Below are 26,820 nucleotides of genomic sequence, written 5' to 3'. Positions count from 1 at the left end.
GCCTTGTGGGTAGTGGGTGTTTTCTGAGCCTCGGGTCCCAGTGCCCTGTTTCCTCCCCCACAGAGCACTCTGCTCGCCCAGAACGGCACCAGCAGCCTTCCTCGCAACCTGGCAGCCACCCTGCAGGATATCGAGACCAAGCGCCAGCTGGCCCTGCAGCAGAAGGGTGAGTGGCCGCCGTGCCAGCCCACTTGCTGTCCCAGGGGCCCTGGACGTCTGCCACACCGTCACCCTAGCTTATCCACGCCCACACCCTGCCCAGGATGTGTTCCCTTTACATGGGGAGCAGAAGGGGTCTGGACTAGAGACCTAAGGAAGAGAAACTCCTGAAGGCTTATCCAAAGGCTAAGGGGCAGGGGACTCAGGGTAGCTGGGCTGTGGCGTCTTTCCTAGAGAGCCCAGCAAGTAAGGGGAATGCTTGTTGACCTCAGTAGGGCTAGACGTTGCCCTGTCTGGAGGTATGGGGTTTGGCCTGATGACCTCCATAAGTGCTTCCCTAACGTTTTAGTTCGTGGGAACACCCAGGAGTGCTGGTTGCTCGTGTGCATTTTGGTTGTTTCGAAAGCCCATGTCTGTGCCTCTCTCTCCTCTCATCCCCTCTGTGTCTCTGCCCTGCCCTCTGCCCGGGGCCCCCCACTCCAGTCGAGTCGCTTCCTGCCGAGCCCCTCCCAACCGACGACCCAGCAGGTAGAGCGTTGGTCACCAAGGGCATTGTTTTGGCCGGGCGGCCGCCGCCCGGGCCTCTGCATGATGGATTCTGCCCAGGCCCCCTCTGCCCGCGGGCAAGACCCCCAGGCTGAGCTGGGCTGGGGTGTCGGGTTGGCCTCGCGAGCTCTCTTCTGCTGCAGCGGAGCTCCGCCTGTCTCCCTTCCCTCCTTTCCTGTGAGCTCCTGCTTCTGCATTGCCGCGGGGTGTGCACTGATGTGGGTGCTCGGGCTGCCGGCACCCCTTCCTCCTCCCAGCAGCAGGGTTGGGAGCATGCGCCCTGCCCACCTGTTCAGGCCTGGGTTGTGAGCTGGAGCCACCAGGTCATTGTGCCCCCGGGGCGCCCCCCGGGCAGGTTCAGGGCCCTGTGTGGACTCAGCATGCAGTGAGGATGCTGAAGCCGGACCGCACGGCTGTGGCCACTTGTGCGGGTGATGAAGCCAAGGCAGCCGGACCCAGAGCTGCGGGGGCTTCGGGGAAGCTGGTGGGGGGCGAGGGAGCTGCTAATGTTACCTCTCCCCGCTCGCCACCTCCCTCTGTCTGTAGCGCTGCCAGTGTCCTCCCTGGCTGGGTGGGGTGCCCACCGTGATGTCCCCTGTCCCCCCGCGCAGGGCAGCAGGTGATCGAGGAGCAGCGGCGGCGGCTGGCAGAGCTGAAGCAGAAGGCGGCGGCGGAGGCGCAGTGCCAGTGGGACGCCCTGCACGGGGCAGCGCCCTTCCCCACTGGGCCCGCGGGCTTCCCGCCACTCATGCACCACTCCATCCTGCATCATCTGCCGGCCTCGCGGGAGCGAGGCGAGGAGGGTGAGCACGCCTACGACACGCTGAGCCTGGAGAGCTCCGACAGCATGGAAACCAGCATCTCCACGGGGGGCAACTCGGTCTGCTCCCCCGACAACATGTCCAGGTACCCGGGCCCCGGCCACCGACGGGCACGGCCTCTGTCCTCCCCACCCCGGGGCCTCCACCTCCACCAGCCGCCTCCTCCCCCCTTTCCTCCCCAGCGCCAGCGGCCTGGACATGGGGAAGATTGAGGAAATGGAGAAGATGCTGAAAGAAGCTCACGCAGAGAAGAGTCGGCTGATGGAGTCGAGGGTGAGGCAGACTTGGGCCCTGGGGCTGCCCTCTGCCTGCCCGGGGCCTCCGTCCCTTCTGAGGCCCCTTTCCCACATTGTTCTTGCCGCAGTCCCTTGAGGAAGAGAGTGTTTTCCAAGCCTGGGTTCCTCAAGTGGGGGATCGGGAGGCTTGGCGAGATGACAAGTTTCACAGCCCTTAGGAAAAGGGGAGGGAGCACGGTAACCATTGTCCAGCTGTGAATTTCCTGCATGGGAACTTCCAGTCTTTGTGTGTTCACTTCAGGGGACCTTTGGCCACCGAGAAAATTTTGATGCCTGTCTACCTGAGTACCAGGTCACTCCTTTTGGAGACAGTCGGGAACTGGGGCTTGAAGGATGAGGACAGAGAGAAAGCAGATATCCAAGCCAGAGCAGAGGCGTTGGCTGTGGGCACATCACGTTCCCTGCCCGTGGACCTGGGGCTGGGACACAGCCAGGCTGGGGAAACTGTGCCCAGGGAGGAGGCTGAATAAAGAATCTGCTGAAGACGTTCGGTCTCTGTTATCCGGGGCGCTCTGTGTGTCTGGAGATGAGAGTGGGGCCCTGGGAGCAGGAGACTAACCAGAAAAGAAGGCCTCTGAATCTTAAACTCCCTTGAAAGGAGGGCACATTTGCAAACATCTCTTGGCAAAAGGAAAAAAAAAACAGATTCTGCTAAATTTTCAGCTGGGAAGAAATGGTAGATGGGAGTTAGTAATGTGAAAGTTGTTACCGGTGATGAAGAGATATAAAACATCACCCATGTGCTCTGTATTTAATGATTTGTTTTAATGACTAAAAATCTTTTGATAATGGCTTTCATAAGTTCTTTTTTCCCCATAAAATTTGAAGGTCAACTGTGACTGTTTGGAATTTCAAAGGGCCTTCACTTAGTGATTAGGGCAGAACTGCTGAATGCATTTGATGTCAGAAAAAGTTGTTTCGATAACCCATGTCCTAGGAATTCAGATACAGATTTTAAAAGCCCCCCCCTTTTTTTTTCAATTGAGTGCTTCCATCCTGCCAGCATCAGTGATGGACATTTACCTACAAGATCGCATTTAATTTTCCCTACAGTTCCAGGAGTAGGCGCTCTTGGCCGCATCTCACGGAGGAGGAAACTAGGCTTAGGGAGTTTGTCAGGGTCTGGTGCTCACAGTGGTGGTAGAACCAGGGCTTGGAGGCAGGGTGGTCTCACTTTAAGGCATTTACCCTTGTCAGCACGGTCCATGGAGAGGAGGGTGGGCTTGGAGGACCCTGGTCCCTCATACCAGGCTGCCCTCTGAGGTGGGTGTCTCCTGTAGCTCTGGCCCAGCCCGAGGAGGGGAGATGGGGGGCTTGGGGGTAAGAGGGCAGCCATGGACACTGAGCCGCAGCCCTGGGTGCAGGAGCGGGAGATGGAGCTGAGGCGGCAGGCCCTGGAGGAGGAGCGGAGGCGGCGGGAGCAGGTTGAACGGAGGCTGCAGAGCGAGAGCGCCCGGAGGCAGCAGCTCGTGGAGAAGGAGGTCAAGATGCGGGAGAAGCAGTTCTCGCAGGTGAGCGGGTGGGGGCTTGGGGTGGGACTGTGGAGGGGTCCGGGTGGCCCAGGGTACCCCTGCTGGGCGGTGGAGCCTGTTCTCTCCAGGAAGTTTTACCAAAGCAGGATTCTACCTGGGACTTGCTTGGCCCTGAAGAACAGGGACCCACTAGGGACTGTGCAAGCCGGTGTGTGTGTGCTGGGGGGGGGCGGGATCGGGTTTGGGGGTGTGGCAGGCCACCCTGTTGAGACGAGGGTCTGCGCAGGCCTTCCAGAGGTGGGAGCTGTGTACAGATTAGGGGACTCCCCTCGGCCTCTCTCAGAGGCCTCGTGGGTCTTCCTCGTGCATCTGCCCCGCATCCCTTCCCGCATCCCTGTGCCCTCCTGCACCAAGTGCTTGGTGTCTGTCCTGGCCTCACTCCACCGGACCTTTTGGCTCCAGGCCCCACCACCAGCAGCTGAGCTTACCCTGACTTGCGGTTTACATCTCCAAAAGAGAATTGTACCAGCTTCTTCCTGGGACAAGAACCCCATCCCTACACAGAATCCGACTTGAGGGTGTTTCATTACCCGGGAGCCTTAAGCAGAGGAGTTGAAGGCAGAAGAAATTAGGTTAGGCAGGAAAATCTACCTGCATTTCCGGTCCCAGATCCTGGGCCCCCAGGAGAGCCCGTGAGACTCAAGACAGTCCGTCCCTTCCTGTGGGGTCTCCATGGGCCTCCCCGGGGGTGGGGGTCCTGCCCTGCAGTGACTGGTGATTGTAGCTCCTTGATTTCCTAATGATGCAGCGACATAAAGTCTAAGGGGTATATTGTTTGGTTTGAGAATTCAGAAATAATGAGAAACTCCGGGAGTTTGCTTGGGATCGCTGTCGTATGCCTCGTTCCCCTTTCGTGTCTCTGGCCTCTCTGGGACTCAACTCCTCCAGCTGCCCTGGGGCTCAGGTGTGGCCACACATCTTTGGGAGAGTCGGTGGGGTGGGCTCATCGTTTCTGGGCACCTCTGGGAAGCTGGACATCTTGTTGCTTCTTTAAATAATCTGTAGTGTTTCCTTTTCACCTCATTCTAACATTCTTCCTAGAAATAAAGAGTAGGAAGAAAATTCCCATTGCCTGAAAATTATAGATAAGTCTCAGAAATTTTGAGGTGGAACAGACCTCAGAGATTCTCTAGTTCAAAGCCCTTGTTTACACATGAGGATAAGCCCAGAGAGCGGTTGTGACCCAAACAAAGCCCCCCCCCAACCCGGGAAGGCCAGGCTTCGTACTGGGCTTTTCTTCCGAGACCGCATTCTTTCGCCTTATCGCATTTGGGACAGGGCGGCTGGGTCTGGGAAGCTGAGGCATAGAGCCGTTCAGCAGTTTGCCCAGGCCTGGGTGGAGTCAGCACAGGCGTGCCAGGTCTCTGCTCGGGCCAAAGCCCCGTGGAACCAGAGGGACAGAGTGGGGGTTCAGGACTGAAGCCGAGGGACCTGGAAAAGGGGATGATGGGAAGGAACAGCCCCTGCTCATCCTGCTCTCTGTCCCCAGGCACGACCCCTGACGCGCTACCTGCCAATCCGGAAGGAAGACTTTGACCTGAAGACCCACATCGAGTCGTCAGGCCACGGCGTGGATACCTGTCTGCACGTGGTGCTCAGCAGCAAGGTACAGGCATGAGGGGCTCTGGGGGGCATGGTGGGGACCCCACGGTCAGAGGCCCCTCCTGGGTCCTCGGAATAGTGGCCTCAGCTCCCGCCCTAATACCAGCGGTCTCTGTCCCGGGACAGGTGTGCTGGCTTGAAGAGATGCTAGAGACAGCCCCCTGTGAACACAGGCACAGGTGATGGGCTGATATTGCTGCTCAGGGAAGAAGGTTTAGGGGTCTGTGCATTTGGGTCCTGCCTCACTCCTGCTTCCCACCAGGTCTGCCGTGGCTACTTGGTCAAGATGGGCGGCAAGATCAAGTCATGGAAGAAGCGCTGGTTTGTCTTTGACCGGCTCAAGCGCACCCTTTCCTATTACGTGGGTGAGTTCCCCCTAGACTGCCTCAGAGCTGGGACCCCAGGGCTCTGTCACACAGAAGCTTCCAGGTGGGGACCTGGGCCTTGAGCTGGGTCTTGTTCTCCCCTCCCTGAAAATGTACAAGGTATACCTGGCTTACCTCCTTTTCTTTGTTCACTGATTCACTTTTTTTTCCAGCAGTATTACTAAGCACCTAGTAAGTCCCAGGCTCTGATGATATCAGAGCTTAAGATATCAGTATCTTAAGCTCTGATGATAAGCAAGGGAGCCACAACCCTCTCCCCTGGAGCCTGTTGCCAGGAAGCAAACAGTGAACAAAGAATGATGGGCGTGCTGTAGGAGACCCCAGATGCTGTGGGTGCATGGAGTCCTGTGGATCCCTTTTAGGCAAGTTCCCACAGACTCCAAGACAAGCAGCTGAGCAGTGCCCAGGGGGCAGCACCCCAGGCCATTCTGCTCCCTCAGCGCTCTGCACCCGGCCTCCAGCTTGGTTTCCCAGCCCTGGAGTTCCCTCTGGACAGTTCCCACTTGGAGACTGGGATGTTGTATCATAGCCCCGTCACGACAGGCTGGGCTGTGCTGCAGAAGCAACCCCATCCTAAGATCCCAGGAGCTCAGAACCAAAGTTCTTCTTACTCCTGATCTGCGTCCATGTTTGTCATGGGTTGGTGGGGGTCTGCCCTGTGTGGATGCTTTCTTTGCTTCAGAGCATGCCTTTCTGGAATGCTGCTGGCTGCAGTGGCAGTAAAGAGAAATGTGATTGGGTTTGCACTGAGTTAAATTCCCCAGGTGGAGTCTGTCCCCAAGTCACTAGCGGGCCTGTTCAGCCAGTCACCCCACCCCACCCAACCACAAAGCCAAGAGAGCCATCCTGCTCAGCAGGAGGGAAAGGGCCAGAAGTGTGTGATGCTGGAGTCATGCAGCCTGGAGCACCCGGTTTCCCCCCCGGCCTGGTCCCCGGGCAAATGCCATCTCTTCCAGGAAGCCCTCCCTGCCCACCTGGGCCTTGGGTGTGGAGAGGCATATGGGTGCCCCCATGTTTCTGCCTAGTCTGAGAACGGACTTGGTCAGGCCTGGGAGGACAACTCCATCTTAGGTGCGTTGAGGTTGAAGGGCCCCTGGGGTGTCTAAGGTTATGAGAAGGGTCAGGGCTAGAGGTAGAGTGAAAGTCAAAGCGATTGGAATAATAATGATGATGATGGTAGCAGATCATATTGCACAGGCATGTGAGCCAGATGCTGTGCTCAGCCCTCCACATGTATCATCTCATTTAATCATCATCATAATTTTGTGAAGGAAGCACTGTTTTTACACCTGTTTTACAGATGAGGAAAATTAATCACAGAGAGGTTAGGTAACTTGCCTAAGGTCTCTCAGCAGCTGAGCTCGGACAGTTAGACTTCAGAGAAGAGGGAGAGACAGAACTGTACCCCAGGGCAGGCCCACCCTTGTTGGGGAGAAGGAGGCTGCAGTAAAGCAGGGTGCAGGAGCCGGGACGGCACAGGCCGGGTGCTGAGCTGGCGCTTGGCATGTGTGACCTTCCTTCATGTCTGTGAAACCAGCTGGGGAGGGGATGGGGAGGGCGGTGCGGAAATGGGGAAGGCAGAGGAGTGGATGTGTGCCTGCCAGCATGGGGTGTCATGGAATAAAAAAGTATAATTTACGGAAGAAATTGAGACATTATGGTGATGATGGATGCTGCAGAAAGGCCAGGGATAATGTGCACCCAAAGGCCATTCGATTCAACGATTGGATCTTGATGAGAGAATGGTTTCCACTGTGTGCTGGGGCGGGAGCCAGACTGCACACAATCCGGTGGAGGATAGGTGGGCGGTGAGGAAGCGGAGGCAGGAATGTGTTACTATTTCCAGTGAAGGAAGAGCCAGGAGAGAACAGAATGCTGCCATTCTCCCTGGCCTTCCTGGATCCTGCTCCCTCCTCCATGAAACCCCTCCATTCTACAGGGTCCACATCAGAACGCACCTCTGTGAAGCCCCACCTCACTGGGAGTGGTTCCTGCCCTCCTCTGGGTAACTCCTGCGTTACACAGGGTCCCTCTGCCATGTGACATCAGCCCTGGGGCATAATGATGTCATGACAGATCCACATGTATTGTGCCAGACGCTGTGCTGAACCCTTGGAGTGTGTCCTCTCACTTAGTGCTCATGACCGCCGGTAACCTGTAGGTGTTCCCTTGGAGTCCTAACCATGCCCAAGTCACACAGTGGATGTGTGTCTGCTTTCTTCACCCCTAAACTGTGGGCTCCTAAGAAAAGGGTCTCTGACTTCTTTGGATCCCGCTTCCTTGAACTCATTTATTCTACATCGATTGAGGACCTGCTGGGTACATAGCAGTCCAGATTGGAAGAGCTTGACCTCTTAACAGATAAAGGAGGGTTCGTTAATGTTTTATTGTTGTTGTTCAGTCGCTAAGTCGTGTCTGACTCTTTGTGACTCCATGGACTGCAGCACGCAAGGCTTCCCTGCCTTTCACTATCTCCTGGAGTTTGCTCAAATTCATGTCCATTGAGTCGGTGATGTTATCTAACCTTCTCATCCTCTGCCGACCTCTTCTCCTATTGCCTTCAATATTTCCCAGCATCAGGGTCTTTTCCAGTGAGTCAGCTCTTTGCATTAGGTGGCCAAAAATTGGGAGTTTTAGCTTCAGCATCAGTCCTTCCAATGAGCATTCAGGGTTGATCTCCTTTAGGATTGACTTGTTGGATCTCCTTGCTGTCCATGGGACTCTCAAGAGTCTTCTCCAACACCACAATTCAAAAGCATCAGTTCTTCAGCACTCAGCCTTCTTTATGGTCCAACTCTGATATCCGTGCATGACTCCTGGACTATACAGACCTTTGTTGGCAAAGTGATGTCTCCACTTTTTAGTATGCTGTCTGGGTTTGCCACAGCTTTTCTTCCAAGGAGCAAGCATCTTTTAATTTCCTGGCTGCAGTCACCATCTGCAGTTATTTTGGAGCCCAAGAAAATAAAATCTGTCACTGTTTCCACTTTTTCTCTGTCTGTTTGCCATGCAGTGATGGGACTGGATGCCATAATCTTAGTTTTTTGAATGTTGAGGTTTTTAAAAAAAATTTTTATTAATTTATTTATTTTTGTGCTGGGTCTTTGATGCTGCACAGGCTTTCCTTTGATTGCAGCGAGCAGGGGCTACTTGCAAAAGTTGCACGGACTTATTGTGGTGACTTCTCTTGTTGTGGAGCAGGGGCTGTAGAACGTGCAACTTCAGGAGTTGTGGCTCGCAGGCTCTAGAGCACGGGCTTTAGTTAGTTGTGGTCCAAGGGCTTAGTTGCTCTGCGGCATGTGAAATCTTCCCAGACCAGGGATCAAACCCGTGTTTCCAGCACTGGCAGGCCGATTCTTTACCACTGAGCCACCAGGGAAGACCTGAATGTTGAGTTTTAAGCCAGCTTTTTCACTGTCTTCTTTCACCTTCAGCAAGAGGCTCTTTAGTTCCTCTTCACTTTCTGCCATTAGGGTGGTATCATCTACATATCTGAGGTTGTTGATATTTCTCCCAGCAGTCTTTATTCCAGCATGTGATTCAACCAATTGGGCATTTCGCCTTACGTACTCTGCATATAAGTTAAATAAGCAGTGTGACAATATACAGCCTTGTCATACCCCTTTCCCAATTTTGAGCCAGTCCATTGTTCCATGTCTGGTTTTGTCACTTCTTGATCTGCATACAGGTTTCTCAGGAGACAGGTAAGGTGGTCTGCTATTCCCATTTCCTTAAGAATTTTCCACAGTTTGTTGTGATCCACACAGTCAAAGGCTTTAGTGTAGTCCATGAAGCAGTTTTTCTGGAATTCCCTAGCTTTCTCTATGATCCATTGAATACTGGCAATTTGACCTCTGGTTCCTCTGCCTTTTCTAAACCCAGCTTTTACATCTGAAAGTTCTCGGTTCACATACTGCTGAAGCCTACCTTGAAGGATTTTGAGCATTACTTTACTGGCATGTAAAATTAGTACAACTGTGCAGTAGTTTGAACGTTCTTTGGCATTGCCCTTCTTTGGGATTGGAATGAAGACCTTGTCCAGTCCTGTGGCCACTGCTGAGTTTTCCAAATTTGCTGGCATATTGAGTGCAGCAGTTTCACAGCATCATGTTTGAGAATTTTAAATAGCTCAACTGGAATTCCATCACCTCCATTAGCTTTGTTTATAGTAATGCTTCCTAAGGCCCACTTGACGTCACGCTCCAGGATGTCTGCACTAGGTGAGTGACCACACCATTGTGGTTATCCAGGTCATTAAGATATTATGTTTACTTATTTGACTGTGCTGGGTCTTAGTTGCAGCATGCAGAATTTTTTAGTTACAGCATGTGGGATCTTATTTCCCTGACCAGGGATCAAACATGGGGCCCCTGCATGGGAAGCTCAGAGTCTTAGCTACTGGACCACCAGGGAAGGGAAGTCTCCTAAAGGAAGATTCAGATTCAGCACAGTAAGTCTGTAAAGAGGAGAACCCCTGCTGCAGGAGCGTGTGAGCGCACAACTGATCACGTAGTGGTGACATTTGCAACAGGTGTTGAAGGTGACTTAGGAGTTTGCTAAGGGAATATGTTAGAGGCCATTCCAGTATCGGCAGAGTGGACCGATAAGGGCCCGAGAGAAGCCCAGCCTGGCCAGAGAGAACCGGGGTTGGTGCCGGGGAGGGAAGTGAGGCAAGGCCAGAGGGATGTGTTGGCACCGGCCAGTCGGGGACCTTTGCCAAAGCCAAGGAGGCAGCGGGTTCCAGTGAGGGGCTGGCAGAGAAGCCTGTGAGCTGAGGCAGCAGGATTTGATCTGCTGTAGGAAGCTCCCGCTCCTACAGGGCAGGGAGTTTAGGGGCAGGGGTGGGAAGGGGCGGGTGAGGAGGCGGCAGCCCGACCCAGGACCCCTGCCTCAGGCCTGTAAGGGTGGGGGGTCGGGTGGGGTGGGAAGGTGGTGCTGCCAGCCGGCACCGCCTGAGTTTAGTGCTCGTGTGGCCTTTGCTTTGCGACGCGGGCTCGCTGCCTGGAGCTGTGGTGCCCGCTCGGTGTCTGGCCCCAGACAGGGTGGTCAGGCCTTGCTCGCCCTTGCCAGCGGCCTGTCCCTCCCACCCCAGCGGTCCTCTGCTCTGCGGGTTCGCCCACCTCCTTCCTGGCATCCCTGCCTCCAGACGCTGTATGCTTCTTCCATGTTTTTACTGTTTGAGTTGAATAGATAAATGCATTCATGTAGTTCAAAACTCAAAACACATAAAAAGGTTTAAATTGAGAATTATATCCCCTCTGACTACAGGTAACTACCTTTATCAATCTCTTATGTATCCTTCTAGAGTTTCTTTAAGGGAATTTAAACAAATGCAAACATATATTCTTACCCCTTTTCCTGGGTCATGAAGATCCCCTGGAGAAGGGAGTGGCAACCCACTCTAGTATTCTTGCCTGGAGAATCCCACCCACAGAGGAACCTGGCGGGCTATAGTCCATGGGGTCGCAAAGAGTTGGACATGAGTGAGTGACTAACATTTTTCTTACACAAAAGATAACACCCAGTACACTCCTTGTTTTCCTGCTATGTTATCTTAGAGGTCTGTCTCAAATATATCAATGTCTAGATGTTGATATCCAGATGTATTTTGTAGATTTTTTAAAAATATTTTTTCTAATTTATCTAAAAACTTTAGTTTGGGTCATGGATTATTTGAAGTGTGTTGTTTATTTTTAAAATATTTATTTGGCTGCACTGGGTCTTAATTGTGGCATGGGGATCTTGTTACCCACCAAGGATTGAACCTGGGCTCCCTACATTGGGAGCACAGAATCATCTTCATACTAGACCACCAAGGAAGTCTTTGTAGATTTATTTCTGAATGTGTATCTATATCAGATATTCATTATTCTGTTAAACAGCTAGGTGTATTTCATCACAAGGCACACTCTACTTAGCTGCCTCCACTTGATGGATACTTGGGTTGTTTTTAATCTTTTGTGACTATAATTACTGCCACGGTGAATCTTGTAAATGTTTTCTTTCATACATGTGTGGGGCTTCCCTAGTAGCTTAGTTGGCAAAGAATCTGCCTGCAATGCAGGCGACGCCGGTTCAATTCCTGGGTCGGGAAGATCTGCTGGAGAAGGGATAGGCTACCCACTCCAGTATTCTTGGGCTTCCCTTGTGGCTCAGCTGGTAAAGAATCCCCCTGTAATGCGGGAGACCTGGGTTTGATCTCTGGGTTGAGAAGATCCCCTGGAGAAGGGAAAGGCCACCCACTCCAGTATTCTGGCCTGGAGAATTCCATGGACTATATAGTCCATGGGGTCACAAAGAGTCGGACACAACTGAGTGACTTTCACAGAGAGAGAGGTACATGTGTAAGATAAATTTTCCAAGTACTGAAATTGGCTCAAAGGGCAAACACCTTTCTAACTTTGGTCAAAGAGGCCGTCGTTCCTAGAGGTCTACAAACTTATATCCCCACCTGTCTGATTTATTATATTGCCTGTCTCCCCACAGGCGTGTCACAGGTGCGCTGTGTGTTTGAGTTTATCTTTGCTGCTCTGATGGGTGAGCGCTGGTATCTCAATGGAGTTCCGATTTGCCTCCTCTGTCATTCTGGGCAAGGCTAAACACTGACACAGAATCTGGGCTCTGTTTCCGAGTCCCGGGAGTCACCCCACTTCCCGGGTGGGACATTGTGTCCACGGAGCTTGACCTAAAGCCCCCCAGGCCTCCTGAGCCCTGCCCGTCTTCCTTTGCAGACAAGCACGAGACGAAGCTGAAGGGGGTCATCTACTTCCAGGCCATCGAGGAGGTGTACTATGACCACCTGCGCAGTGCCGCCAAGGTGAGCGCCAGCCCTGGGAAGTGTGGGCCGGCGGGGCTCTGGGGTAGAGACCTCCAGCCTGCCCCCTTCAGAGGCTCGGACCCATTCCTCGTCCTCTTGTAAACTTTCTCTTCCTCTCTCCCTTTCCCAGAAGAGGTTTCTGAGCTTCACTATGGTGACTGAGGTACCCCTCCCCACACACCTCTAACCAGAACTACCGCGTATTAACGCCTCCTGGACCCCCCTGGCCCCTGACCCTTCCCTGACTCTCCCCTAAGTCCCTCCCCTCCCTGCAGGCCTGAGGGTGGAATGCAGCGGGTGCAGACAGCAGGGAGCCCCTGTGAGCTCGGGGGAGCTCACTGGCCTCCGGGTCCTGAGATGGCAGCAGACTGTCTCCCTCTCTGGGGGTGGGCAGTGCGACGGGGAGGCTGCAGGGGGCGTGGGGGTTCCTAAGAGACGAGGTCTGGGTGAGAGGACTTAGGGACAGGAGCTGCGGGAGGCTGGGGCTGTTTGCCTTCGTGTGGGTTGGCCTCCCTCCTGCCAGGCCGGCGATGCCTGCTCCGGTCCTCATCTCTGCTCCGCTGGGGTCCTGGGGCCCAGCACCCGGCTCGCAGCTTTTTCCATCTGCTCCTTTCTTAATGGGAGAGGACTCTGGTCATCCCTTTGCGTCTGATTCTTTTAGTATTCTCTTTGTGCCCGAGGGCGCCAAGGAACGGTGTCCTCACCTGGCAGGGTATGATCCTGCTGAGGTCTGCAGACTGCCCCAGATGTGAGGAGGGGACATCCCAGCCTGGGCTGGTGGGGAGCGGGTTCCAGGCCTATGGAAGACTCAGGGCGTCCTGGAGGCAGAGAAGAAGGGTGGACGGCAAGGCGGGCGTGAGGTGCCTCAGGCTGGCCTCCAGCGGCGGGCCCCGGCTCAGAGCTTCCTCTCCCCCCGCAGAGCCCGAACCCAGCCCTGACCTTCTGCGTGAAGACGCACGACCGGCTGTACTACATGGTGGCCCCGTCCGCAGAGGCCATGCGCATCTGGATGGACGTCATCGTCACAGGGGCCGAGGGCTACACTCAGTTCATGAACTGAGGCCATGCGCATCTGGATGGATGTCATCGTCACAGGGCCGAGGGCTACACTCAGTTCATGAACTGAGGCCATGTGCATCTGGATGGATGTCATCGTCACAGGGCCGAGGGCTACACTCAGTTCATGAACTGACCCACCGGGGCCCAGCCGCCCACTGCCCCACCTGCCTCCGGACAGGAAGTCGCGCCCTGGGCTCCCAGAGGCCCTGGAAGGCGGAGCACGACTGGGGCTTTTGTACAAGAGACTCTAATGTCCTGTAAGGAGCTCGTCCTGTGAGTTTCTGAGCTTTGGCCCCCTCTGAAAAACCAGCCAGGAGGTAAAAGTTGAGGAGGGGGCTTTGCTGCCTCCTGGGAGCCCAGAACTTGCAATAGCCTGTTAGGGTCCTGCCCCAGGGCCCCCCCCAGGCTGAGGTGCTGTCACAGAGGGGGCCCCCCCACTCTGACCTGGCACCTGCGCTCCCTGCCTGTGTTCTCTTCTAAAGGACACGTTATGGTACCAGAATCTGCCAAAGATCCCCTCTTGCCTCAGCCCCCATTGCAGGGCCCTTGGGGGCTGAGTAGCTCCACATCCAGAGTAGGGTAACAGCTCAGGCAGTGTAATTCTCAAACCCCGCTCTATCCCATTCTTGTGCCGCATTTGTATTTTTTATGATTTTGCTCAAGGACCAGAGACTGAGTGTCATCCTTGAGGTCCCAGCCCTAGCCCCTTTTTGCAGACCCATCACCACGGTCACCATAGTGACTGCTTCATCACCATGGTTACATACTAATTGCCATGGCTCCGTGGCTCAGCCCACTGCTTAGCTGCGGGCCCATCTGAGGGTACGTGCCATCATCTCTCCAGCCCAGGCCCTTGGGCATCTCCTGCTGGGGATGGGGAAAGGGACTAAACACCTTCACCCTGCCCCCTGCCTGTGTCTCCAGGCCCTGATACATAGCCTGCCGGCTCCCCCCTCCAGCCCTCCCCCATACACTCGTGCCTTGCTTAGAGCCAGAAGGGACGAAGCCGGGAACTGGAGGCCAGAGGAGGAGCCATCAGATGGGAGAAGGAGCTAGGAGGGCCGTCCTCGGGGTTCTGGTATATGGCTGAGTTTCTGATGGACAGAGGGCTGTTCAGATGCTCCCTGGAGGAAGTCTTGAGCAGGAGGGGGAGCCCGAGGGTCTGGTTGCCCTCCCCTCAGAATGGGGATGAAATGAAGAGCAGAGGCCCAGGCCTCCAGGTGTCTGGGCTCAGCCCTTTGCGCCTTAACACTAAGCCCACCTCCCTGTCCCCCTTCCCAGCCCTGGACCATGGTTGCCAGGCCTGGGCTGGATGTTTTTCAGTATTTGTAAGCATCTCAGCAGAACAATAAAACATTTGGACTATGTGTTTGGGAGGCCTGGTTGTGAGCGGCGTGGGGTTGGGATTCGTGGGAAAGGAGAGTAGGTCTGATCCATGGTGCAACATTTCCACTTTATTAAATGTTCCAGGAGGGACCCAGGGCCCAACCATGACCTCCAGGTCCTTGCCCTGCCCCCACTCTGCTATGACCAAGGACTGGGCTGGGGGAGGGGAGAGGGAGGGGGTGGGCTCTCTAGGGATAAAGGATCAGGGGGCAGGACAAGGTAGGGATGCGTGTGGAGGTTGAATCGGCAGCAGCTGGAGCCAGATGGGGACCTGAAGGCCCGTCACTGTGGCAGGAGGCTGAGCAGGAGGGTGTCTGCGAGGCAGTGGGGCTCCAGGAAAGCAGCCTGCGCCCCCGAGTTCAGCCGGTCCCCATAGCGGTCCAGCAGCATCACGGCCACGCCACTGGTCCAGCCAAACCCCTCCTGGAGAAAGGTAAGGTCTGTGGGGCAAGACCCCTGGGGCAAGCCCCCAAGTCCTCTTACGGGTTGTGGGATCCCCACCTAGAGGCCCAGCCCCTGCCCCCCAGCCCCAGGGGTACCAGGGAGCGCCAGTCGGGCTCCTCCCTGGGGTCTAACCTCCACGGAAGAAGCTGAGGCCCAGAGAGGGGAGGTCATGGCCAGTTAAGGGCACAGCAAAGCCCTGAAGCTCCCTGGAGGATGTGGCCCACTCACCTGAACTTCATACTCCCCTCCACCACCTGGCTGTCCATCGTTGCTGATGTCATACTGAGGACAAGAGGATGAGCTTTAAGGTCAAGCTCTGCCCCAGCCCCCCAACCCCAGGCCTCTAGGGAAGCAAGAAACGGGAGCCCCTTACAGGGAGAAGCTGCTCTGGCCAGAGGCTGAGCCCTGCAGTGCCCAGGAATGACCAGCAGGTGCCGCCACTGCCCCGGGTTATACTGGGCTCGGGCTTTGCAAAGCCTGACAATTCCCCATCTTACCCTGGGCAGGAGGACCCCAGGGACAGGGCTTATGGTCAGCTCACCTTCTCATACATGGCTGACTTTTTGGAGTAGACATCAAAGTTGGTTTGGATCCAATTCTGGGCCAGCTGGAAAGCTACTTCCTGGGCTTTGGCTGAAGGAGACTTGGCCAGACCTAGACCCCACCCATGGCAGGACCCTGCATCTCCAGAGCCCGAATCCCAGCAGAAGCAGAGGCCTGAACCTGATTCTCCCAAGGATGGAAAGAGGCCCAGGTGCTAAGACCTCCTTCCTGGAACCAGAAGCCAAGCTGCTCTTAACCTTGGTTGGCTCAAGGAGAGCAGAGGGTTGGTTCCCCTGACAGGTGGGGGCAGGTGTAACTGTTTGCTGAGAGGCTGAGAGAGCAGAGAAGCTAGAGAAAGGCCTCTGCATCCTTTGTTCACGCCTCCCCAGTGCCAGGGAGGCCGAGCCTCTGCCCTCGTGGTGCTGAGGTGGGGTAGGCCCCATCCCTGCCTCCCTACCTCTGATGACCAGGTCCTGCAGGGGGGCCCAGGCATTGGGGAAGTCCCATTGCTGGCCTGTCTTCTGGAGAGAGGTCGGGATTCCATACTGGTAGGTGAGGATCCGGCTGTCCTAGAAGCTTCCAGACATTATCGTGGCTGTGGGTGGGGGCTGGACAGGGAGCCAAGAGGCTGGGCCCTCCTAAAGCCAAGGGACCCCTCCTGGGCCTTCTCTTCTTGGCTCACAGCCGCCCCCTGGTGGCCGAAGTGGGACCTGCCGGTAAGACACTGGGTGGAGCCTGGGTGTGTGGCTGCCACTTGCCAGAGGTCAGGGAGCAAGCAGGTGGTCCTGCCCCGGTGTAGCAGCCCGCCATGCTGCCTCCTCACCTCCAGGTATTGCAGAGCTTTATCTACATCGTCCGAGTCAGAGAAGCAGCCAGCAAAGAGAGGAGCAAAGTTGGATGGGTAAAACTCCAGTTTCTTCTTATCGTTCTCAAGGTCATAGTCAAACCAGGCCCCTTTGCCCTCATCCCACAGGACGTCCTTCAGGGCAGCCATGCGCTGGGCTCGCAGATTTCTGTACTTCGCAGCTTCAGAGTCATTCCCTGGGGCAACACTGCCTTTAGGCTAAGCCACAGGGCCCCCCGCCTCCCAGGGGCTCTAGTTTGGCCCCCTGTTGTCTTCCCCTGGACTCAGAGGTCCCGAGAACCAAGGGGCCACACCGATGTGGAGCAGAGCCCACTGTATTTCAGGCCTGTAGCGCCGGGACTTCCCTGAGCACACGGTCCCAAGCAGCTCCCAGGCCCTGCCCCGGCCTGTCCCCAGGTTTGTCCTCACGGGAACACAGGCTGGCTGTGTGGATTCCCCTGGCTCTGAGGGGTCAAAGGGCAGGGAGAGGGGATGGAGGGGTTTGGATCTGTGGGGTAGGGTGTCCCCTCCTAGGTCCTGTCAGTGAGAAAGGGAGGGATACGGCTGCTTTGGGGGTGTGGGATGAGGCCAGGGAGCTGGAGGTCTGCCTGTCACGGTCCTCCTTGCAGCTGACTGCCAAGGCTGAGGCAGGGACCCGAGCTGGCAGCACCCTTCTTTCCTTCCCTGCGGGCACGCGTACCCAGTCTGGAGTAGAAGTTGCTCATGAGCCCCTCCGCCTGGCACAGGAAGGCGTTGAGGTCAACCTGCACCAGCTTGCTGGCTCGGATGCTGCTGAGCGAACTGGGATTCGGGCCTCCTAGGAGCCAGCGTGAGGAGAAGTCCCAGCCGGACTCGGCCCCGGCCTTGAGTTCAGCCAGCAGAGTGTCCCGGTTCCCTGAGGGAACAAGGCAGCGGCAGACGGGAGGCCAGGGCCTGACGCATGGCCCAGGCCCACGCTCAGCCCCTTCCCTTCCTGCTGCTCACCTTCCGGCAAGGTGGCGGCCAGCTCTGCGTCTTTGCTATAAGACTCCGGCCTGGTGAGAAGAGAGTGGAAGGCCTGGCACTGGGCTCTAGACCCTCCATGCCTGTGCAGGAGGCCCAGCCACCCTGGCTCAGCCGTCCTGGGGGGCCCACAGCCCCGGACCGCCCAGGGCTATTAGGTCATCATCTGAGAGGTGGGACTCAGTCCCCCACCCTCCTGCCCAGGGAAGTCCTGATACTCAAACCGGAGTGAACACACAACAGATTGAGGCTGGCCGGGTGGGTCCTCACCTGGGGCTCCCGTAAGGGACTTCATAGCGGTTCAGGATGTAACTCTTTCCCCCGGAGCTCACAGAAATGCTCCTGTTCTTACTCCAAAAGTCTAGCTCTGAGGCCAGGGTCTCAATGTGGTCCCTGGGATGGAGCCGGGCACCCTCTCAGTCCAGGCACCCTGCCCCGGGAGGTCCCAGGAAGGGGGGTTCAGGGCAGCATGGGGAGGGGTTCCCACCGTAGGAAGGCAGTGTCGTTGGTGTGGGCCACGTAGCGGTTCATCATGAGGGTCAGGAGCGGGGGCTGGCTCCATTGCAGGTAGTACACTAGGGCCCCGTTGGGGACGTGTCCATACCTGCCAAAAGGAGGCCTGCTGACTGGCCCACCGGCTGCCAGAGCCGAGGCAAACCGGCCCCAGGCCCACGGCACCTGCTCCCCCGACCCTGGCTGCAGTGCCCACCCCGCCTTACGTCTGCACCAGGTCCAGGAAGTTCTGCAGCATGCCCTTCACCGTCTCGGGCATCTCAGAGAGGAGCAGACCCTCCATCACCCAGTAGGAGTCCCTGGAGGAGGACAGTCAGCTCAGGCATCGCCCACCCCATCCTCTGCCCTACACACCCGGGCCACGCCAAGACGTCTTGCTGGCACTGGGCTCCCCTCCCCACCCCTCACCCTCCCGCAGCCCCTGGCTGCTCACCAGTAGTAGAACTCCACAAAGCGCCCATCGGGCACAATGAAGGGGTGTCTTGAGTAGATCAGCGAGAACTGCTTGGGGTGGATGAGGACCTCTGGCTTCACTTGGAGTCAGGAGAGAGGACACGGGCACCCTGGGCCCATGTGGAGCGGAGGCTGGCGGCCCTGCAGCCCGGGCATGGGCTCTGGCTCTGGTGCTGCTCAGCCGTGTGGCCTTGGTCCAGGCCTGGGCCGTGGGGAGTCTGTCTGCTGGTCCCCACGTGCCGGCCTCCAGAATCCCAGCAGGAGCAGTGGCATGCAGGAGCCTGGAGCCCTCAGCCCAGCACCGCAGTGCTCACCACACAGCAGCCAGTATCAGCAGCCAGCTGGTGGGCATGTCCTTGGCTCCCAGTGCCCCCCGAATATCTGTGACCACCGTGAAGCCAGGCCCAGAGGATCAGGGCCCCCAGTTCTGGCCCAGGTGTGGATGAAACCCCCACAGATTTCTGTAGTGAGGTGGGTGTGGATGAGCGTGCCCTGGGGGAGAGCACGGGAGCGTCAGCAGGGCTCACGGCTCTACATCAGGTGTTTTCTGTTCATCCTCTCCCAGCCTACACACGTGAGGGCTTTAGTGGGAGAGGTCAGCCTGTCAGAGATTTGGAGGGAACAGAGGAAGGGGCCCAGGTTTTCCCCTTTGGGTGGGGGCTGGTGAGGACGCAGCCCAAGCCGGCACATGCATGACCCTGGAGCCCTGCTCTGTGCAGTGGGTGCCAGGCCCTGGGGCCAGGCGGGAGGACAGGAGCTGTGCAGCCTTGGGCAAACGGCTGCCCTCTCTGAGCCTCAGACAAAGGGGAGAAAGTGCATAACAGACGGTGCTGAGCACAAGCCTGGGCCAGAATCAGGGGGAGCAATTATGGTTCCTGAGCAGAGGCCTGGCCCGAGGAGCTCAGGTAAGAGGGACCAGCAGGGGAGTGAACATTCACCACAGGGTGTGAAGGGCAGGACGGGGCAGCTGGGGGTGGAGGATGGGCTCAGTTTGCCTGGGGGAGGCTCGGAGGGCTTCAGGGAGGAGGTGAGGAGTTAGAAGTAGCTGTTGCCTTCCTGCCTCTCAGAAGCTCTTTTTGGAGAGTCCTGTTCAAGGACTGTGTTCTCAGGAAATAGGGCCCAGTGTCTTGCTGGGTCCACATCAGGTGTTTTCTGTTCATCTATTTCCAGCTCTACACAGGTGAGGGCGTAGAGGGAACAGGAAGGGCCCCAGATGGCTCACCTCTTCCCCACCTCCTTCTCCCTCTGCCAGGCTCAGGGCACTGGTACCTTCTTTCCCAGCTTCTTCCAGAGTTGGTGCAGCTGCCCTGCCCAGGCTCGCAGCTTGGGGTCCAATATCTTCTGCAGAAACTGGGGGCTGGAAGACCCCCACAGGGTTGAGGGGGGCAGCCCTGAGCAAAGGCCCCTCTCCTGTTGCGCGTCCAGGGTTGTACCTGTCTCTCCAGTCCCCAGGGGTCCAGGGCTGCAGCTCCTCCCCACAGCCCGGAAGTGTTCTTGGATGAACACTTGCAGCTCCTGCCGGGGGATGCTGAGGTTGTGGACCTGGGCCAGCTCGTGGAAGCGCCTCAGGACTTGGTCTGGGGGACAGGCAGCAGGAGGGGTCAGCGGGACCCCAGGGAGCCTTCCCTGATCAGGGGCCCCTGCCTGTCTGGTCTTGCCCCCTGCCTTTTGGTGGAAGGTTCAGGAGAAGGCGGGGCCCCTGGGGTTCTCACTTGGAGCTAAGGACAGAGGCATGTCCACAAACTGCTTATCATCCTGGTAGAGTTTGGCCATCTGAACTTGGTGCAGAAGCTCCCCATGGCAGTAAATCTGGCTGCAGGGAGAGTCGGGGAGGGGAGTATGTCGGGTCAGCACCAACGGGGAGAAGAAAACGGGAGTCTGGGGCATGGTGACTGGGAGCAGCGAGGACGGTGTGTGTGCCAGGGCATGGGCACATGTGCACCTGTGCAGGTGTGTGGCAGGGGTTCATGGGTGGTGGTGACATCAGGGCTGAGAGAACGCAGAGGGTCCTTGTGCAGGAAAGGACCTAAACAGTTGCCTGAGCCCAGCTCTCTGGTTAATTTGAAACAGCATAGAAAACCAGCTAGACAAGAGGAGGGAGGGCGCTGTAGCTCAGAGCGTGTCCACATCAGGAGTTGCCTGTTCATCCTCTCCCAGCTCTACGCATGTGAGGTAGTTTTAGTGGGAGAGAGGTCAGCCAACCAGGGATTCGGAGGGGAGGAGCGGAAGGGGCTCGGATCTGTTCTCTCTGGGTGGGGGGCTGGTGAGGAAGCAGCACACTTGGGCACACGAGCCCGGAGCACTGTTCAGTAGCGCTTTAATCAGCGATTGTGGGATGGACCAGTTCTCTGTTCAGCGGCTCCATGTGGACCCAATTGGAAGGGCTTGTGGCAAAACTCTGTGAGTTATACTCAGTGGCAATAACGAAAAGTTTGAACCAGGAAATTTCCAGATGCAGTGTACAATACACACCATATGGGAGATGATCACTAGCTTGCTATCAGATATTGATGGAAACCTCCTCTATGACTGAAGAGCACAAAATATTCTTGAAACCATGAAATACCCATAATGCTTTGGGTGATGTCAGAGAAACCCTCTGATAAAGAAGGCAGTGCCCCGAGAGTTTCCTAACGATGGAAATGGTTTCTGCAGGAGCAGGCTGCTTGGGGAATACAAGGAGGTACTTTTTGTGTTCAAGGGCAGGTGGCCTCACTTCCTGCAGGGCTGACTGGGGAAGCAACAGAGAAGCCACCAGGAGGCACCCTGTGAATAACTTTTTATTGACCAAGCAAAAACTCGGTCATTTACTGATGGCAGTTCCAAGTGGACAGACAGTATCTTGGTTGGAAAGCCCCTGCACCCTAACTGCCTCATGGAGATCTTTGGAAAACATAAAAACAAGCCAGCCCTATGGGCTAAATTGCAAGCTGTTTCCCTTGCAGTGGGGCTTCCCTGCTGGCTCAGACAGTAAAGAGTCCACCTGCAATGCAGGAGATCTAGGTTTGATCCCTGGGTCAGGAAGACCCCCTGGAGTAGGACATGGCAACCCACTCCAGTATTCTTGCCTGGGAAATCCCATGGACAGAGGAGCCCAGTGGGCTACAGTCCATAGGATCATAAAGAGTGACTAACACTTTCATTTCCCTTGCAGTGATGGAAGAATTGAATGATGAGAGCCCCTATGTTTGGCTTTATATTGACCCGTAGACATCAGTGTGTTCTATTTTAATGCAATATTCATATTCCCATAGTGTTTTTAGGACCACGCCACAGAAGGGCATCATTTTTATATGCCAGTTTTCCATTGCCGTTCTTCTGTCTGACTATATGGCCAGGCCATTGGCCATTGACCAAGAGTAAGCAAAAACCCAAACACGGTGAGTGACAAATGGTATGTAACTCAGCCCACCAAGCTGATTTGGTTTTGTCTTCTTTGATAAGAGTGGCAGTCTTTCAAACAGTATGTTGTATGTTCACCTTGGAACTGCCATCCATAAACCATGCAGTTCATTGTTGGTCAATCAAGAGCTGTTCATGGGGCACCTGCCTAGGTGACAATTAAATCTGGTAGTTCCTTAGGTGGTTTCAACGTCATTCCTAAGGGAAAAGAGCCTATCTGCTCTTAAATACACTGAGTAACTCTCCGTACCCCCAGCAGCATGGTCCTGCATAAACCATTTTCATTTTCTTATGGAACTCCTCTGGGCATGTCCCTCCTTCTTAGAGCATTTTCCAATATCACCCAAGATAATATGGGCATTTCAGGTTTCAAGATTATCTTTTGACCTTCAGTCACAGGGAAAACTTTAATTAATATCTGACAGAAAACTAGTAACTGCCTCTCCAGTTGAAATTCTTTAGTCCAAAGTCTCAGCTGGGAGGTGCCCAAAGGCTTTTCCTGTAAGTCCCAGTCTGTGATCCTCAGAAGAAGGCTACAATCTATGTAGACTCAGGCAATCTTATTGGCTCTCATTTGGAACATTCAATTAATATTGCTTGAGATGTGGCTTTACATGTCTTCTGCTTTATAATACTAGACAGTGGAAACATTCCCCAGTCAGGCACAATATCCATTCCTGTAATACATTCAGGTGAAATAGATGCAGTCACTTCCCAATAGAACTGTTCAAACACCAATTTTCATTCAAACTTTCATCTTGGTTGCACCAACGCTTGCATCCCTCACTGTGCACCTCTTAGAACTTCAGCAGGTTTGGGTTTTGAGTACTAGGGAGGGTAAGTGTTCCTCGTCAATCATGACATTCATTTCCATAAAACAATCAGGTGAAGGAGAAACAATCCTTTGACATAAAGCCTGTTTAAACATTCCATTTCTTTTTTCATACTACCTTTCACCTTCATCCCATCAACTCTTACATTTCTATATTCTCTTAATCTGACTGTAGGCCTCTTTTAGGTCTTCACCAGTTGTTTTTGGTGCCTCAGTGCATGGGGTTCCCACGTCAGAGAGTCCAGGAGCCTCCTCTACCCTCTGACCACTTTGCCCACTCCTATGTGTCAGGTCTGGGTCCCCAGTGTGGGATAGAGCTAAGGGACTCTGACCCAGCCATCAGCCTTGATCTTGATTTTATTTCGGCACCATTGCCCCACAAGATTGGAGGTCAGGCTTCTTGTTGCTGCCTATATCTTGCAGTTTTCCAAGTAGCTCCCAGGTAGGGTGAATAAAATTTGTCTAGGGCCTTTTCATTTTGGATGACCTGCAGGGGTTCCCATTGGTTCAGTCAACTTCTAAGGATGCTGCATGAAAACCTTTCTTTCGAGCCTATCCACAGTCCATGGGGTCGCAAAGAGTCGGACATGACTGAAGCCACTTAGCGTGCACACACGCGTGGCTGCTTTATTCATCCCATTTCTTGAAAAGAAATCAGTCCTTTGACTCCCTCTCTTCTTCCTCTTTTGTTTTGCTCCCATCAATATTTGCTTTATTTACTCCATTCTTTTTTTTTTTTTTTCAGTCATGCAGCAGGGCTTGCAGGATCTTAGTTCTCCCACCAGGGCTCAAACCCATGCCCTTGACACTGAAAGTGCAGATCTTAATTGCTATACTGCCAAGGAATTTCTTATTCACCCCATTTTTAAAAAAAATTTATTTACTTGTTTTTGGCTCTGCTGGGTCTTTGGTACTGGTTTCAGAGCATGGGTTCTAGGGCTCTCGGGCTCAGTAATTAAGGCTCACAGGCTTAGTTCTGTAGCATGTGGGATCTTCTCAGACCAGAGATCAAACCTGTGTTTCTTGCATTGGTGGGTGGATTCTTAACCACTGGACCACCAGGGAAGTCCTCATCCCATTCTTAATAACTGTTTAAAGATGCCTATCCTGCTGGGACGAGACCATTGGCTCTGTCCTCTGTCTATCACATTCTCTTGGGAATCAAACTTTCTTCATTATTTGTTGTTTCAGAATAATTTTTTCCTTTGTAAATGGCTCTGGGGCTAGTGGCTGCACATCAGGGCAGCCAGAAGTAGGCCCATCCCCAACACATTCCGTTAGCAGAGGCCCTGAGACCAAAGACTGTAGTTAGGACTGACCAGAATTTAAGTTTGGCTTATCTCTCACTTTCACTTTTGCTATTCTAGATGACAATAACCAAGAAATTCTTTTTTTTTTTTCTTCTTATTTTGCATTTTCTTATGCATTTGGTTAGCTAATATCCCAAGAGTTGGATCCATCAGCTCTAACTTTCATTGGTAACTTTTACCTCCAGTAAGTAACTGATCACAACACAACTGCTATTCTGAACACATGGGTGACCTTGTGGCCGTTCAGGAATCAAAAGATGCTCGTTCCCTGCCCTTTCATCTTGCAATTTCCAAACCACGTGTTTTAGTGAGACAAGATCATCCTAGCAAATTACACATGTTCTGACCACAATTAAAATATTGCAATAAAATTCTGTCACTAAGAGTTAGCTTGGATGCCACCCCCAGGTCAAAGCTATAGTTCCCAACAAGATTGCCCTCACTCCTAGCACCAGTTATAAGTTCAGGGGTCCTGAACTTTCCACCACTTCTGACCACTGGCTACAAGGTCAGGGGTTCCCGTGAGAATTTGCTAGAATTAATAGTGATTTATAAGAATGGTTCACAGAACTCAGTAAAGCACTGTATTGTGACAGTAATATAGTTATCCTAAAGGTACAAGTCAGGACTGGCCAAATGAAGACACATATAGGACAAGGTCTGGGAGAGTCCTGAACAAAGAGCTTCTGTGTCCTCTCCCCACAGAATCAGGACACTTCAACCTCATGGCACATTGAAGTGTCAGCCAAAATGAGGCTGCACTGAACTTTGGTGTCCAGAGTTTGGTTTTTCTTGGGGTTTCATTGCATAGGTGTGTGCCTGCATGCGTGCTAAGTCACTCAGTCGTGTCCGACTCTTAGCGATCCTCTGGACCATAGCCCACCAGGCTCCTCTGTCCGTGGGATTCTCCAGGCAAGAACACTGGAGTGGGTTGCTGTGCCCTCCCCCAGGGGATCTTCCCAACCCAGGGATCAAACCTGTGTTTCTTATGTCTCCTGCATAGGTAGGTGGGTTACCCACTGCATAGGTATGATTGATTAAATCATCAACTATATGATTAAACCCAATCTTCCACCCCCTTCCTTCCCCAGAGGTCAGGAGGTCAGGCTGGTATCAGGTATCCCAAAACCCCAACCCTCTAATCACTTCATCTTCTAACATGACCTATCCTACTTTAGTCATCTTATTAGCATGACCCATCTAGGTACTCACCATGAGTCACCTCACTCATAGAAGCTATTCAAGCTTAACCTGAATACCAAAGACACTCCTGCCACTTGGGAAATTTCCAAGATCTTAAAAGTTGTATTCCAGGAACTCAGGACAAAGACTGGACAAATTCTTTGTTATACAAGTTGTTTTTGCAGTAAACAGTTTTGAGTTAACAGATCGACTGTGTTCACACCCCATACATTTCAAAGACAGTCTGATACGTGCCTAAGAGATACCCTCTAAGCTCCTGGGGCCCTACCTGATAAATTTTTGTTTACTGGGACCTTGGACCATGCCAGATATTTTATCCTATTAATGTATTTAAGGTGGGGGCTGAGGGCCATCCATTATCATTTTGACCTTTAGAGACCTGGAGAATGAATAACTAAAGTCACCATGAGGATACACTACGTCCCTGTAACTGATCCCCGTAAAAATTCATGGATGCCAAGGCTTCCTGGCTGGCCATGCCTCATGTGTGTACTAAACTGTAACCATGAATATAAACATTTGGTGAGTACTATTAGAAGATATGGGCTTCCCAGGTGGCCCAGTGGTAAAGAACCTGCCTGCCAATGCAGGAGACATGGGTTCGATCCCTGGGTTGGGAAGATCTGCTGAAGAAGGACATGACAATCCACTTCTGTATTCTTGCCTGGAAAATCTCATGGACAGAAGAGTCTGGTGGGCTACAGTCCATGGGGTCGCAAAAGTCAGACACGACTTAGGGACTAAAAAACAGCAACCATCACCAGTGAACCTCTATCATTTCTTTTCTTGCTTGTTATGTAATAATAACCTTAATAACCTTCATGGACCTCATTTTTCTTGTTCACTGCTGCAACCCAGGAGGCATAAAGAGAGCTCAATAAACCCAAGATGAAGGGAGAGTGGCTGCCCTGTGAGTCCCAGAGGGAGGAGGGGGTCACTCATCCCTGCTATTGGAGATGGAAACTGTGGCTTTGGAAAGAGGTTTGGTCATGGAGGTCAGAGGTCAAACCCAGGGGCTCCTTGCAGGTCCTTACTCCCACTCTCACATCCAAGGCAGGGAACTTGAGCAGAAAGTTTCCCAGAACAACCCTGAGAACAGGCCTGCACAGTTGAAGGAGCTGCTAGAGGGAGGGCAAGAGGGAGGGAGCGCTCCCTGGGCGGCAGGCTCCTGGCCTGCGTCTAGCCGCCCACGGGCTGCCCCGTCTTTTCCGGCACTGGGGGTCAGTGCCCAGCACAGAGCCTGCGGCCTGATTTCTTTCCCTTCCCTCCTCCCTGGAGGGCTGACCCTGATGCTTGAGCTCTCCTCCCGGTCCTCCAGTCCCGGCCTTCCAGCTGCATCCCCAGCTGCCTTCTCCGCTCCTACCTTTCACAGGGTGGGGGCAGGGCCTCCTGGGACCCCAGCCCCGACCCCAGCAGGAGCAGCAGACGCAGCCCCCAGGTCCTCCCCTGCATGACGGCTGTGGCTCGGCCACACGGGAGTGCCAGGTGCCTCCTGCTAGCCGGGGCACAGTCTGCTCGCCTCGCCCGCCAGCCCGGGGCAACCAAAGTCCAGGTCTGAGGCGTGGCTGCTCGAGGAGCTGGAGCACGCTGGCCGCTCGCCGCTCCTGCTCTCAGCTCACAGCGGCCGCCCCTGGCCCCCCCCCGCCGACTTTGTCTTTTCCTCCCCTTCT

The 26,820-nt window shown here is 54.4% G+C and overlaps 2 protein-coding genes across 13 annotated transcripts in view; one reads left to right on the top strand and one right to left on the bottom strand.

Moving 5' to 3' along the window:
• PHLDB1 (pleckstrin homology like domain family B member 1) overlaps positions 1–14,585 on the top strand; it is a 48,070-nt gene extending 33,485 nt beyond the window's left edge. For 7 of the 12 annotated variants that reach the window (XM_070473501.1, XM_070473496.1, XM_070473502.1 and 4 more), the window contains 10 exons: positions 64–166; positions 643–687; positions 1,317–1,611; positions 1,709–1,799; positions 3,187–3,333; positions 4,844–4,960; positions 5,219–5,321; positions 12,074–12,159; positions 12,290–12,322; positions 13,079–14,585. In XM_070473501.1, the coding sequence (XP_070329602.1) occupies positions 64–166; positions 643–687; positions 1,317–1,611; positions 1,709–1,799; positions 3,187–3,333; positions 4,844–4,960; positions 5,219–5,321; positions 12,074–12,159; positions 12,290–12,322; positions 13,079–13,219 (1,161 nt within the window). In that variant the 3' untranslated portion in view covers positions 13,220–14,585. The remainder of the gene's footprint in view (positions 1–63; positions 167–642; positions 688–1,316; positions 1,612–1,708; positions 1,800–3,186; positions 3,334–4,843; positions 4,961–5,218; positions 5,322–12,073; positions 12,160–12,289; positions 12,323–13,078) is intronic. The other 5 variants (XM_070473500.1, XM_070473505.1, XM_070473507.1 and 2 more) reach the window with 3 other exon arrangements.
• A 301-nt stretch (positions 14,586–14,886) lies between these two features.
• Positions 14,887–26,602, bottom strand: TREH (trehalase). Its single transcript, XM_070472874.1, is given in 16 exon segments — positions 14,887–15,027; positions 15,277–15,330; positions 15,590–15,702; positions 16,049–16,160; positions 16,415–16,632; positions 17,136–17,330; positions 17,420–17,469; positions 17,708–17,830; positions 17,925–18,041; positions 18,157–18,249; positions 18,384–18,478; positions 19,667–19,760; positions 19,837–19,876; positions 19,879–19,980; positions 20,116–20,216; positions 26,514–26,602. Coding segments are annotated over 16 exon segments (1,737 nt in total).
• Positions 26,603–26,820: the final 218 nt, after the last annotated feature.

This window comes from Odocoileus virginianus, chromosome 10, assembly GCF_023699985.2.
Source record: "Odocoileus virginianus isolate 20LAN1187 ecotype Illinois chromosome 10, Ovbor_1.2, whole genome shotgun sequence".
NCBI classification, from domain to species: Eukaryota; Metazoa; Chordata; class Mammalia; order Artiodactyla; family Cervidae; genus Odocoileus; species Odocoileus virginianus.
The sequence above is the reverse complement of the archived record's forward strand: the minus strand, read 5'-3'. Positions and strand labels throughout refer to the sequence as shown.